General features: G+C 56.5%; 1 protein-coding gene across 1 annotated transcript in view; it reads right to left on the bottom strand.

Annotated features, from left to right (window-relative positions):
- Positions 1-2,153: 2,153 nt before the first annotated feature.
- Positions 2,154-14,946, bottom strand: part of NFAM1 (NFAT activating protein with ITAM motif 1) — a 34,912-nt gene continuing 22,119 nt past the window's right edge. The window contains exons 4-6 of the mRNA XM_047786085.1: positions 13,549-13,647; positions 4,558-4,644; positions 2,154-2,603 (exon numbers count right to left, since the gene is read on the bottom strand). Coding sequence (XP_047642041.1) covers positions 2,544-2,603; positions 4,558-4,644; positions 13,549-13,647 — 246 coding nt within the window. The 3' untranslated portion in view covers positions 2,154-2,543. The remainder of the gene's footprint in view (positions 2,604-4,557; positions 4,645-13,548; positions 13,648-14,946) is intronic.

The raw sequence follows: 14,946 nt of genomic DNA, 5'->3' as shown, positions 1-14,946 counted from the left end.
TGAGGCTCTGCAGAGCACGGAGTTCCCCATCTGTCCTCTCTGAGCAACGCAATGATTCTTCATCGTCAGCGAAGCCAAAGCTCAGGTGGAGCTGGGATCTGAGAGAGGCCAGCAGCCACCTGGTCCCAAACGACCCCCAAGGGCAGTTCCTCTCTCTTCTTCCACACAAGTCTGCCCTCAGGGAGCTCAGTTCAGGGCCGCTCTGTCCCCTCCGCCTCCCTCAGGGCCACCTGCACCCCCTGAAGTCATCTGTCGCCCCTCGCCCCCGTGCTGGCCCCTCTCCACAGACTCTCAGTCCTCGGGGCTGGGGATCGGGGGGCTCGGTCTTCTTTGGCCCCCTCTGGGAGTCCCAGAACATTGTCCCCTGAGGGTCCCACCTTCCTCCTGGACCCTCTCCCACTTCCCTGCCTCTCCTGGATCACCGAGGACCTCAGTGAGCCCGCCCAGCCTCGTCCCAAACCGAGCTTGGCCACCACACTGCCAACGCCTGTGTCCACAAGACGGGTGATGAGAGGGTCACTGAGGGCCTCTCGGGCCCCGGGGAGGAGCTGGGATTTTGTTCCGAGTGAGGTGGGGCCCATGGGAAGCTTTGAGCACAGAGAGACATGATCACATATAGGTCTCTCCGGGATCCTTTGGCTGCTCCTTGGAGAGGGGCCTGTGGGAGCAGGGCAGCCGTGCCGGGGCCTGGGCCAGGACATGGGGGCTGCAGACCCTCCAGGTGCCCTGCACTGCCTTTGGGGCCAACTGGAAAAGGCCAATTCCTAGCCTGGGGGTCTAGGGTCCAGGGGCTGAGGAAGGTCCAGGGCCCAGCCCGGTCTTTCTGGATTTGATTGATCCTGGAGAGGCCCACCGCCCCTGCAGTGGCACGTCTCCCCCACCCCCTCACCCAACCCCCGCCGCTGCCTCCAGCTGCTGGAGTCCGGAGCCTGGAAAGCAGCTCTGCTCTCGGCAAGCAGGGGCCTCTCCGCTCAGCCTCATAATCCAGCTCAGAGCCCTCCTTGCCGTGTGCTGGAGGCCAGGCCCAGAGCCCAGCTGGCAGGCTCTGGACTGACCTGTGGGCCCAGGGGCGGCCCGTGCCACCCTAACAGAGGGTCTGAACCCCTTCTGTACAGCAGTCTATGCCCACCTCGCAGCCCCCAGGCCTGCCTTTCCTGCAGGGCCGGCCTGGGGCGGGGCAGACTGCAGAGCTGATGGGGGCGGGGGCCTGCAGCTGGGCGGGGCCTGCAGTTGGGCGGGGCCTGCAGTTGGGCGGGGCCTGCGCCACCCTCCTGTGCCTGTTGGGGTTTGTGTGGAGAGCACCTCAGGGGCCTCCGGGGCAGCCCTCAGTGGGGAGAGAGGATGGACCTGCCCGTTTCAGGAAGGAGCAAACGATGGAAAATGAGGATTGAGAGAGAGCAGAGGACAGAGGGCATAGACCCGGTGCCCCCGTTGGTCTCTGAGAGGGGTTCCAGTGCCCTGCTACTGTGGGGATGAAATGAGGCATAATGTGAGCACTTGGAGCAGCAGAAATGGCTCAGGACCCGACCCTGAGGGGCCCCCCGACCTGAGCCTCCCCCTCCACTCACCCAGGGGAGGCCCCAAGAGCCAAGCTGAGCAGCTGAACCACGATGGAGAGTGGTGGTCTCAAGGCAGCTGGGCTGGCCCTGGGCAAGGAGGGAGGGGCTGGGCTGGCCTCGATCCCCAGGGGGCTGGGCTGGGGCCCAAGGCAGATCAGGACAGAGGAGGTGGGTGGGGTCATGATGGGCCAGGTCGGCAGGGGCTCTGGGGGTGGGGAAGGTTTAAGGGGCAGGGGTGAGGGGGTAGTTGGTGCACTGAGCGTGGGGGGCCAGGCTGATGGGAAACAACCTTGGGGTCCTGGCTGGGGAGGCAGAGAGCTTCAGGCTGTTGGGCACCTGTTTAGCCAGCACCTCCCCCACCCTGCCCCCCAAAGTGCCCACATCTGCTTCCTCACCTGCACATGTCCAGATGCAGCTTCAGGCCCGCAGCCTGAGGATCACCCCTTAGCCACCTCCCTGGCCCCTGGCTCTGTCCCTGACCCCAGCCCAGCCCCTGCCTGGCGCAGTCTTCCTGCCAGCCCCCTCCTCCACTTTGTGTGGCCACCTTGTGTCTTTGGCCTGGTTGGGCAGGGGGCAGGGAGGTGGGGGCATTTGCATGGTTGCTCCTTTATTTAACTAGTCTGTGGCCCTTGTGTGCTCAGCACTGCAGGTGCAGGCTGGTGCCGGAGGGCCTGTGGGTCTCGAGAGGGTTAGGAGGGCTCCCAGAAGGGTTGGTGTCAAGAGAGCCCTGAAAGACTGAGGGGGGGCCCGCCTGGCAGTGGGAGCAGCTCAGGCAAAGGCCTGGGAGGTGGACCGCTCAGGGGGTATGGCTGGGCTGCAGAAGGGGGGCGGTGGAGTCTGGCCCAGGCAAGGGGGCCTTGAATGTGGGGGTGAGGTGATGGGGACCCCAGGGCCTCGCTCCTGGCACAGATCAAGTCCTTTGTAGAAGAGGCTGTCCGGGGGCCTGTGATCCAGGGTGGGGCCCTTGGGGAGGCGGAGCTTGTCCTAGAGATTTTCATAGACCAGGTTAAATTCACCATCCCCCTCAAATCTGTGCTGTTTCTCCTGGAAAAAAATAAAAATAAAAATAAAGAACAGTAGGGAGGGAAAAGAACAAACTTGCACAACTCTAGTTTTAGTCCGAGGCAGACAAACAGAGGACATCCCAAGGAGCTTTGACAGAGAGGCCTATCCTTGTCCCCAAGCCCACCCCACAGCCTCCATCACGCCACCTCACGCCTGCTCTCCGCCTGCAGCCCCATTGGCCTTTCTTTCCTGCCTCGGGCTTCCCCATGTGCTCTTCCCTCTGGGGTGCTCCCTGATCCTGCCTGTTCCCTGACTACCTCTTACTCACTCTGCCGGGCTCGGCTCAGCACCCCTGAATGCCACCCCACCCCAGCTCTGAGCTAGTCCCTCCCTGGAGCCCACGCTTCACAGGGGCCACAAGAGTCTCTGTGGGTTTGTAAGATCAGTGGCCCTAGTCCTGCAGACAAGGCAGGAACATGTCTAGTCATCTGGACCAGACCCAGGGCCTGGCACACAGGGGGCACTGCCTGGGATGGCCTGGACATCCTTGGGGCTCCCGGGGTGGGGAAGCCCTGCTCCAGTCAGGGTCTAGTTCAGGAGGGAGTATGGAAAGGACTTGGAGAATCGGAGTTTCAACAAACAGAGCAGCCTAGACCGGCGGACCCAGCACCAGCGTGTCTTGCTTCACCATGGCGCTTCCAAGGTGCCCACCCACTGCGCTTGGGCTGCCAATTCACTCCTGCGCTTTCTGGTGTCCACGGCTCTGGGGCAGATGTTACTTAACTTGGGTCTCATTTGAATACAGGGTAGTTGGGTTTGTTTGTTTGTTTGTTTATTGTCTTTTTTAGGGCTGCATCCACGGCATATGGAAGTTCCCAGGCTAGGGGTCGAATCAGAGCTGCAGGTGCCAACCTACACCACAGCCACAGCAACGCCAGATCCGAGCCGTGTCTGTGACCTACACCACAGCTCACGCAGCACTGGATCCTTAACCCACTGAGCGAAGCCAGGGATCAAACCTGCCTCCTCATGGATACTAGTCAGATTCGTTTCTGCTGAGCCATGATGGGAACACCTTTTTTTTCCTTCAACTTTTAAGAGGCCTTTTATTTTATTTTTTCATGCAGTGCCTGTGGCATATGGCAGTTCCTGGGCCAGGGATTGAATCTGAGCTTTAGCTGTGACCCTAGACACTGCAGTTGGATTCTTTTTTTTTTTTTTCTTTTTTCCTTTTAGGGCCATACCTTCGGCATATGTAAGTTTCCAGGCCCGGGGTCAAATTGCAGCTGCAGCTGCAGCCCATGGCAACATTAGATCCTTAACCCACTGAGCCAGGCCAGGGATCGAACCCACATCCTCACAGAGACAACATCCAGTCCTTAACCTGCTGAGTCCCAATGGGAAGTCCTGCAGTCAGATTCTTAACCCCCTGCAGCACAGCAGGAACTCATCCACTTCACAGAGGAGCAGACTGAGGTTCAAGAGAGAATCGCCATTGAGTGCTATGCCTTGGCCCCATCATGATGCTAACGACATCTTTCCTGCCCAGGCTGCCCCCCAGCTCAGACTCCAGCTCCTGACTTTAGACAACATCAGCCCGGGGACACCCCTGTCTGACAGTGTAGACACTATCTCGTGACACTATCTCGTGCCCGGCGGTGGTTTCAATTGCTCACCTTGCATGGCGCCTACAGGGTCCCAGTACAACGTTTGATCCTCATGGCCAGTCTGGGAGGGGAGAGCTATTAGGCTCCCCAGTTTACAGAGGAGGTGCTGTGAGCACAGAGGTCAGCCTCTTGGCCAGGGCTGCACAGCCTCTAAAGGGTTCAAACGCACCCGGCCTCCTGATCACTGGGCCAGCTGCCTTGGGGAGAGAGCTCTGATTCAGGGGTGGTGGCTCACTCTCCCAGGATCCCATTTACTCCCATTGCCCAGGGGAGGAGAGGGCCCAATGGGATAGAGGAGGAGCCAGGCCGGCCCCGCCCCTGCATACCTGGGACAGAAGGTCCTGGACGGTGGGCGGGCCGATGGCTTCACTCTGGATGCAGTCGTAGACCTCAGTGTCTCGGCGCTGCAGGTCCTGCAGGGAACGCGGGAGGGTCAGCAGCCGCTATACCTCAGCCCTGCCCAAGGGGGCCCAGGGCAGGGGCCAAGTCAGCGAGGAGACATCACCACCCCCAGCCTCACCACGTGCGGTCGGTCACAGGGCTGCACCTTGGCACTCTCGTAGCCACCTCACCCTTCTCCTGCTTATACAGGGCGACTCCTCCCTGTGCCCCTGCTGCCTCCCTCAGGCCACCTCCAGGCTCTAGTAGAGCCGTGTGCTGAGCCCCAGCGGGCTCTCCAGGCCTCCGCCTAGCCGCCGGCCCACTCCCACCGGCCCTGCCTGCCCTTAGGTCCTTGGGCCCCTGACAGCCAGCAGCCCCTGATGTGACACCCACAGCCGAGGCTCCAAGAGGATGCTCTCCTGGCATCTGCCCTCAACCCCTGGGCCAAAGCCCTGCCCCTGTGAGGGTCCCAGCCACTTCTCCACCCCTCTAGGTGTCCCTTGACGCCCTCATCCAGCCTGTGCTGCCGGATCACCTAGGTACCCAATGCGGTCATAATTCCTTTCCCATCCAGCTGTGTCTGGCTGTCTCTGGGTCTCCAGAGCTGTGGGTGGTGCACTAGGACACCAGCACCAAGTGAGCTCTGCTGAGGGGGCTCCTTGCTCACCTGGTGTGTGGCTCGGGGCCATGCTCACTCTTGGTCCAGCTGTGAACAGCCTGACCAGAGGTCTCAGGAAGGTAGAAAGAAATTGAGTTTTGCTTTTTTGTGTGTGTGTTTTAGGCAGATGGACATTCCCAGGCTAGGGGTCGAATCAGAGCTACAACGGCCAGCCTACACCACAGTCACAGCCACCCAGGATCTGAGCCGCGTCTGTGACCTACACAGCTCACAGCAACGCTGGATCCTTAACCCACTGAGCGAGGCCAGGTATTGAACCCACATCTTCATGGATCCTAGTTGAGTTTGTTAACTGCTGAGCCACGAAGGGAACTCCAGAAATGGAGCTTTGAAATGACACAAGGCTAGATTCAAGTCTCAGCTCTGACACCTGCCAGCCTCTGAGCCTCTCTGTGCCTCAGTTTCCTCATCTGTAAAATGGGAATAATCATATCTTTCTTGCAGGCTCAATGCATGATTAAATGAGATGCTGTGTGTAAAGGGCCTAGCACAGGGGCTGGCAAATGGCAGGGGCTTAATAACTGTTGAATGATCATCGAGAGAAGCTTGATGCCTCTCTCCCTTCTCTGTGGTCCCAGCCTGGACCCTCTCTCAGACCCTGTTGGGTGCTGGAGTCCCAGGCAAGGGGCAGACGCTGTTCTTTGGGGGTTGTCAGAGCAGAGCCACCAGCAGCCTAAGCAAGAGGCAGGAACCTTTCCTTCCCACGTGTACTTGTCATATGGATGCCGGCTTGTTGCCAAGGAGGTGGTTTCCCTGGCAACAGGCAAGCAGGGGTTGCCGAGGCAGGCTGGAGAGACAGGTGGTGCTCTGAGGCAAGAGAAGGGGGGGAGGGGGGAGGCTCTGGGAGGCAGCAGGGCATGAAAACCTGTGTAATAAACCATTTGGCACTTGGGAGACCCTCACTTCAAGGGCATCACACATAGTGATGGCAAGGCTGCCCTAGGGCCCTCGGAGTCAGAAGGAGGGTGGGCCTTGGACCAGGAGCCTCCAATCTGCCTCCGGGTAGGAAAGGAGGCAAGCGGTCCCAAGGAGGAGACCCAATTCTAGTGGAAGGTGTCTTCCAAGGCCTGCTCTGGCCTGTTGGGCTTTCATGCCTACCCAGAGCCCCATGCCCTGCCGGCAAGCCTGGCACACGGGCTTCTCAGCAGCCCTGGGCCCCCACTCTCTGTCCACCCAGACCTGTATCTCCACAGATCTGACAGGCCTCCAAGCTTGCTGGTCACAGAGAGAAGGGGTGGGTCAGCAATACCAAAGCCGACTAGTAGTCCATAGACGTAGGTTCGATCCCTGGCCTCGCTTAGTGGGTTAAGGATCTGGCATTGCAGTGGCTGTGGCCTAGGCCAGAGGCTACAGCTCTGATTCAACCCCTAGCCTAGGAACCTCCATACACCACAGGTATGACCCTAAAGAGACTGGGAGAAAAAAAAAAACCAGAGATGGGGGACAAAGGACCTCCTAGCTGACATCTTGGCAGGGGAGCAGCTCCTGGGTCCCACACATGGTTCCCTTCTTCCTCATGTCCAGGCCACATGTGGCCTGCCACACGTTAGCCCAGAGACGCCCAGAGCTATCTCAGGTCACACAGCCCCTCCCGCCCTCCGCTCCCTGTGCTCCCACCGGGCAGGGCATGAGGTGGAGGGACTTCTGAGCCAGCAAGAGGCAGCCCGCCCTGGGACCACACAGGCCTCTGACTCACACTGGCAGTGGTCATGCCGTGGGTGGGAGCAGCTGCTGGGCTGAGGGCAGCAGGGGGGCTGCAGAGGTTGCCGCCAATTAGCAGCTGCTGAGTGAAGCCTTTGACAAGCCCTGACCTGCTGAGCCGCATTTGCATGCAGGCTGTGACCTGCAGCACTAGGCCGTGAAACGAGGGCAGCCTTGTCTTCAGAACACCTTCTCGGCTTTCCTTAGAGGTGATGGGAACTGCTGCCCGCATGGTGGGCCTGCGGGGAGAAGACCAGGTCTCCAAATGGGGTGGCCTGGGCTGGGCTGGGCTGGGGCTGCTTGGCTGGGACTCAGGCCCAGGATGGGCAGTGGTGCCAACCCGCGGGGTCACAGGCCCTGGCAGACGTGGGAAGTCAGGGCCAAGGCCTTTGACCAGGTGGGCCAGGACCCAGTGTGAGGCTCCTGGATATCAGTCCCTTGTAATACTGCCCCCGCCCCCTCCCATCACCAGGGAAACATGAGGCCTGTGCTGTCCGGCGCACCTGCTTGTTGATTTGCATGAAGCCCTCTGGGGGCAGATGGGGGAGATCTGGGGGCCTTGTTCAGAAGGGAGAAGTACTCGGGAGAGGAAGAGCACCTCTGCTCCAGGTCAAGGCCTGGCGCAGCTGGGGTGAGGGGCCGTGACAGGAGTCTGGGGAGGCAGGACTGGGATGGGCCTCCCACGAAGGCCTCTTGTGCCAGGCCAAGGAGCTGGCAGCGGGGAGCCACTGGAGGTTTCTGAGTGGGAAGTGACAGCATCAGTGGCATGTTGGAAAGGCCCTTCCTGCTACAGTGAGAAGCAGGGTGTGGGGGGGCGGTGCTGGAGGCTGGGAGCAAGAATGAGGGCACTGGGCCAGGTGGAGGCTGGAACAGAGCTGAGGGGAGGTGCCCAAGGGCTTCTGGGGAGAGTGAAACCACAGCGCTGATGCCTGCATCCGCCACGGGAGCCCTCTCTGTGCCCAGCACTGAGCTGCACGGAGCCCCGGCCGGGCACCTGGGACCTAAGAACAGGCCTCCACGCAGAGGATGGCTGAGCACCTACTGTGTGCCGGGCACTGCGGGGGGGGGGGCCCAAGACAGACCACAGTCACGAAAGTAAACAGTGCCACTGAGGACCATGAGAGCCCCAGAGAAAGGAGATGGGGAGCTCAGGAAAGGCTCCCCCTGCAAACATGCCCTCTGAGCAGAGAGCAGAGACTGAGAGAGTGGTCCCGTGGACAGTTCCAGAAGCGGAGGCCGGGTGCATTTAGATAAGAGCGAGGAGGCCAGTGTGACTGGAGCGAGTGAATGGAGGGGAGAGACGGCCGAAGGACCCGTGGGCAGAGCTCTCCGAGGCCACAGTCAGGGCCCTGATGTTGACTCCGAGTGAGACAGGAGCCTCGGAGGAGACAGGAGCCAATCTCTGGCCGTGAGAATGGGACTCACAGACCTCCCGCTCCAGGGATCAGCACTGACCAAAGGCCAGGCTGCTGGGCTCTGAAAACCATCCTTACGGTGCACAGAGGCCACACCCCCACGGGCTACCCCCAGCCAATGGCTGAGCGCTGCCCAGAGGCCATCACAGCCTCCCGCCCCGCCCATGGCCTCGCAACGTCCCTAGACTGTGCGTCCCTAGACTGTGCGGTGCTCTATGCTTCCTCCCTGACATCTGCTCGTTCCTTCCCCCAGCACCAGATCTGCATCGGCCCGATGGCTCTCCCAGTCTTCTTCACTTTTCCTCACAGGTGATCTCCCTAATAAAACCATTGCACATTTACCCCTGTCTTGGTGCCTGCTTCTCAAGGGACCTGGACTCAGCCAGGACTCTGAGCAGAGCGGGATGTGATCTGTCTATGGCTGGACAGGATCACGCTCTGGCTGCCAGGTGGAGCACAGACTGTGGGGCAAGGAGGATAATGGGCCAGCCGATTAGAAACCAATTGCAGGAGTCCAGGCGAGAAACAGTGGTGGCTCCAGCAGCGTCAGCCCTGGCGGGGTGAGAAGGGTCAGATTCTGGATAGATTTGAAACAAAATGAGCTGATGGATCAGATGTGAGCAGTGATGGCAGGTGAGAGGGAAATGACAACGTCAATGGTTTAGCCTGAGCAACAGGAAGGATGCTGCGATCATTCACTGCGTGAGGAGAACTGTGGGAAGGGGCACTCGGATGGGTAAAGAATTGGAGATTGGTCTGAGAGAGGTGCCGGGGAGGGTTCCAAAGGGAGTTGATGCTGATGTTCAGAGGAGATGTCTGGGCTGGACACAGAAATCCGGGAGTAGTCAGAGCATAGATGGTCTCAAAACCTTGAGGCTAAATAACATCACCCAGGGAGGGAGGTGAGGATCAAAGGTAAAGCCCCCCCCCCACCCCCAGCCCCGGCCCAAGGTTTAGAGGTCAGGCTTCTTCTGTTTCCTAAGGATGAACTAGTGAAGGAGGCTGCAGAGGCTTGGCAGTGACTCAGAGGGGCATCCAGAGAGTGGAATATTCCAGAAGCCAGAAAAGAAAGTGTGTCCAGGAGGAGGGAGAGCTTGATGGGTGTCAGCTGCTGCCGGTTCACCAAGGAAGATGAGGAGCAGGAATTGACCACTGGGTTTAATAATGTGGAGGTCAGCAGTGACCTTGAGATGGAAAGATTTGGTGGGCAGAAAGCCTGACTGAATGGATTGGAAAGGAGAGAGAAACTGAAGACAGAATTTTGACAGGTCTGTTATAAGTAGTCATGGAGGAGTTTCCGTGGTGGCTCAGCAATAACGAAGCCAACTCGTATCCATGGGGATGAAGGTTCGATCCCTGGCCTTGCTCAGTGGGTGAAGGAACGTTGCTGTGAGCTGTGGTATGGGTCCCAGATGAGGCTGGGATCCTGCATTGCTGTGGTGTAGGTTGGCAGCTGCAGCTCCAGTTTGACCCCTAGCCTGGGAACCTCCATATGCTGTCGGTGCAATCTTAAAAAGACAAAAAAAGTAGTCATGGAGAAAGGCCGGGATTGCTGGAGGGGCATGTGGACTCAAGACAAGGAATTTTAGAAGGAATAAACCATAGAATGTTTCCAAGCTGCAAATGTAACACTGTATCGTTCACCTTAGGTTACACATTATGGAACCAAGACTCAGAAAGTTTAAGCAGCAGAATCTGCTTAAGAACTAGACTTTGAACCCTAGTCTGTAGGGCATACTCCAAATTCATGCTCCTCCTTAATGGGTCGAATCTCTCACACACACTCCTTTTGGAAGGGAGTAGTACGACTCTGCTTTTCATGTCACAGTATATCATGGGCATTTTTCCACATGAATAAAAAGCAAAATTTGGTATATCATAAGGAGAGATACACAAATCTATAGTCACACAGGCAGACTTTTAACTCGACTCGCTTAAGATCTAATAGACAAAAAATTCAATAAGGATATGGCATATTTTAACAACAGGATAGATAAACTTGACCTCACTGACGCATAGAGAACACTCAGCCATGCCACAAACAATGCGAGTTCTTTTCAAATTCCTACAAAATCTAAGCTGACCATCAAGCAAGTCTCCAAAGACTTCAAAGGATAACAAACATAAAGATTATATTCTCTGATCACAATGGAATCAGTGAGAAAAAAAGCAGAATGATAACTAGAAAATAAAATTTGAAAATTAAGCACAACCCTTTTAAATAACTCACCAGGAAAGAAAGAAATCTCAATGGAAAATTTAAATTGAAAGATAATGACAACATATTAAAACTCATGGGGAGTTTCCGTCGTGGCACAGTGGAAACAAATTCGACTAGGAACCATGAGGTTGTGGGTTCGATCCTTGGCCTTGCTCAGTGGGTTAAGGATCTGGCATTGCCATGAGCTGTGGTGTAGGTCACAGACGTGGCTTGGATCTGGCGTTGCTGTGGCTGTGGTGCGGGCCAGAGGCTGCAGCTCCGATTCGACCCCTAGCCTGGGAAGCTCCATATGCCAAGGGTGCCCTAAAAAGGCAAAAAAGACAAACAAACAAAAAAACCCTCAAAAAACAAAAAACTGTGGGATGCAGCTAAAGCCACACTTAAAGAGAAATTCATAGTCTTAAGTGCATAAATTCGGAATAAGTAAAAATTGAGGAGTTCCTCTGTGGCTCAGCAGGCTAAGGAGCCAGGTGTGGGTTGCTATTGTGGTTTGGGTTACTGCTGTGGCACAGGTTTGATCCCTAGCCTGGGAATTTCCACATACCACAGCCATGGCCAAAAAAAAAAAAAGGAAAAAAAGAAGAAGAAAGATTAAAAATAGTTGTTTAAGTATCCAACCAATAAAAACAGAGGTGAAATATATAAAAACCCTTCTCTGGAGTTTGCCCACTGTCACCACTCCTATTCACCATCACTGTCTGAGGCAGAGCAATAAGGCAAGAAAAAAAGAAATAAAAGGTATGAGGATTAAAAAGGAAAAAAATGAAATGTCCCTTATTTATAGATGACTTAACTGGGTTCAGAGAAATTGCAAAGAATTTACAGATAAACTATTAGAATTAATTAGTGGATTGAGAAGTGTCACTCTACATAAAGTCAATATAAAAAAAATCAGTCACCTGTCTACATACCAGCAACAGCCAATTAGAAAGTCTAGTTCAAATCGGCATAACATCTGTACCCTAAAACCTTATTATGAGGATTAATGAGATAACAGGTGTAAGGTCCTACCACAGTGCCTGGCAGATACTCAATGAATGCCTCCTGACGTCATCACCAGCACTGCTCTTAAAGGCATTCTTATCTGCCCAGGTTCAACCCCAGCTGCTAGGGATGGGTCTCAAGGGATAGCAGAGTCTTCAGCCTCCATTCACACCTCCTTTCCAGCCCTCAAACCACTGCAGGGCCATTGGGCTTCTTCCCCACACTCCAGAGAAGTCAGCCAGAGCCTCAGAGAAGTCTAAACACAGGTGAGCAGGATGTTCCATGCAAAAGGGAGTCTCTCCCATGAAAAATAATCTTGGAGAGGGATATTTATTCATGTGGAAAGATGTGCATGAGATATGGTAACAGGAACCAAAACAGCCGCACTACTCCAATTTTTAAAAAAGTATGAGAGTTCCCTGTTGGCCCAGTAGTTAAGGATCTGGTGTTGTCACTGCTGTGGCTCAGGTCCCTGCCATGGCGAGCCTCCGATCCCCGGCCGGGGAACTTCCACACGCCTCAGGCACAGCCAGAAAAAAGGTATGTGTGTATGTTTGTATGGGTCCCTTTGTACTGTTTATAGGAAAAACCTGGAAGGTATAGAAGTCAATGTTATTAACATTTATCTCGGAAGAAGGTAGTCTGAGGAAGATGGTTATTTTCTTCCTTTTGATGCAGAAAAATTGTGTGTGTGTGTGTGTGTGTGTGTGTGTGTGTGTGTGTGTGTGTGTGTGTTTGGGGTGGGGGGAGGCAGGGAGAGAAATGTTTTTATTTAACAGCTGGCACCAGAATTCCTCCTAGGGAAAATACCTCGATGAGTTGCTGGGAGAAAAGAGAGGATATGGGGACGTCTGGGCCCCGTGGGAGCAGCGGCTGATGGAAATTCCCTGGGGAGGGGGGCCTGAAAGCCCCTTGAGAGATGCCCATGTTGCAGCCCCTTTGGCGTTGTTGGCGCTGCCCCGAGGGACACAGCCTTAGCCTCGTCCCCGTTGGCCCCATCCTCAGTTAACTGGATGCTCTGAGCACCCTCAGTGCCGGGTTTTGTGGACATTGAGGAAAGTCCCACGTGTCACATGTGTGTCACGGTGGTGGGGACAGGAACAGGGACAGCACGTAGAGGCAGAGTCCTAGTACAGGAGGCAGCCCCAGAACCTGTCCTGGGGACCCCGCAGGACCCTGGCAGGGCCTTGCACCTTCCAGGTGTGGAGCCAAGACCCCTACCTCGTGGCTCATGGTCCCTTGGAGTTGAGACCTCAGCTGGCACGGGGTGGCATTCATGCTTCCCTTTCTCTACGATGCGCATATGTTACTTGTGAAACTAAAATAGATATAACTGGAAAAGAAGGTCTGTCGCCACCCCAGCCACTAGGCAGAGTGGCCCTGGCGCTGCCCAGGCAGGCGGGCTGGGCTGGGGGAAGAAACAGCACCCCGGCCCATGCTCTGCTTGATCGTAAGGGCATAACATGTGTGTGTCGGGGGGAGGGAGTGGGAAGAACTGAAAGCTGTTGGTGTGTGAACGGCGTGGGATGCTGCCTGACCTTTTCCTCTTTTTGTGCTTGTTGCTGTGGCTCCGATGTTTGTGCAATAGAAACAGGAAGGAGCTGGTGAGCCATTCGGCATCATCTGCTTGGATGAAGGAACCGTCTTCGTTCCTCCCCAAAGGTGCCCTCACCGCCTCTTGTTCCAGAAGTGGAGGGCGTGCCAAGGAGGGGCTCCTGGCAGCACCTCACATCCACGCCCCTGCCAGGGGCCAGGGCCACACCCTCGTAACCCTGCTTCACCTTCACAGAAGCCCCGCCAGGTGAGAATTCTTGTCCCTGGTTCACAGGTGAGGAAGTGGAGACTCACAGCGCACAGAGAGGCCACGGAGCTGGTACCTTGACCGAGCCCAGGAACCAGACTCCAAGTCAGACCTGGGGAGTGGGGGAGGACTCACCGTGTAGATGGATTCAGACGGGGGCTGCTCCAGGCTGCTGGCAGTGCTGGGGTCCGGGCCTCTCTGGGCAGCGTGCTTCCATGGAGCCTGCATCTGTTTCTGTGGGGAAAGGAGGCGGGGCTGTCAGGGCTGGGGATGAGCGGCTGCCCTGTATCCCTGCACCCCCCCAAACTCCCCTGCCACCAGGGGAAAGGACGGCAGACTGTCAGGGGAAACTGGCCACGCAGCACCTCCCTGCCTCCTTCCAGGGAAATGTGGCAAATACCTCTGAGACCAACATCAAACCACTCATTTGCCTGGAGGCCCCAGAAACGATAAAAGACCCCAGGGAGGCATTGCCCTCGATCACAGAGCCCGGCTCTGGGAGGCCCGTGCTGCGGGGCACAGTGCCAGCGTGACAGGGTCCCCGGCTGCAGGGCCGGTTGCTTTGGGGGGACCTGAGCAAAAGCCAGCCAGAGCAGGAGTCCCGTCCCTCTCTGTCCCCCATTGGCTCTGTGGCCTCACTCACTTCCCCTCTCTGGACCTCAAACTCTTCATCAACAAAATTCAGGGAGGTGAAGAGAAAGTAAGTGCTTGACACTCAGGTACCACTTAGGTGGCCCTTGTCCAGCCAACACACACTCATCAGGCACCTCTGGTTATAAGCGACCTGAAGAGGTGGACACCAGCCTGGTCGTTCCGGGCAGACAGACAGTGAAGCAGCACTTTTGTCTTGTTTTTTTTTTTGGGGGGGGTCTTGTTTTTTTTTTTTTGCTTTTTTCGGGCAGGACCTGTGGCCTATGGAGGTTCCCAGGCTAGGGGTTGAATCGGAGCTATAGCTGCCAGCCTATGTCACAGCCACAGCAACGTGGGATCTGAGCTGTGTCTGTGACCTACACCAAAGCTCACGGTAACGTTGGATCCTTAACGCACTGAGCAAGACCAGGGATTGAACACATCCTCACAGATACTAGTCAAGGTCATAATCCGCTGAGCCACAAAGGGAACTCCTGAGGCAGCAGTTTTACCAAGGGTGGTTCATTTGCTGACCGGTGGGGCCACAGCCCCTGGCACAGCCTCTGGGGGCAGGGAGGGGTGTTGAAGACCAGAAGGCTGAGAAGTGAGGGGGGAAGAGGCGGAGGGAGGAGCACGTGCCGAGGCCTGAGGTCACTTAACAATAGTCACCATGACCCAAGAGGCGAACCTGCCCTGATGGGTGGAGTATGGACGGTGGGAAACATCGGAGGGCTTTAAGCAGGAGGCGCCGGCATCAGAGGGCAGCTGCAGGAAGCTCAGGCTGGCTGCTGCGTGAAGCACACAGGCGGTGGGCCTCTGGGAAGGTGGGGGGCTCGGGGAGGTAGGAGGCCGTGCAGGCAGCTCCTTCCAGGCCGGAGGGAGGCCGCCCCGACGCCCCGCTTG

This window comes from Phacochoerus africanus, chromosome 7, assembly GCF_016906955.1.
Source record: "Phacochoerus africanus isolate WHEZ1 chromosome 7, ROS_Pafr_v1, whole genome shotgun sequence".
Classification (NCBI taxonomy): Eukaryota; Metazoa; Chordata; class Mammalia; order Artiodactyla; family Suidae; genus Phacochoerus; species Phacochoerus africanus.
The sequence above is the reverse complement of the archived record's forward strand: the minus strand, read 5'-3'. Positions and strand labels throughout refer to the sequence as shown.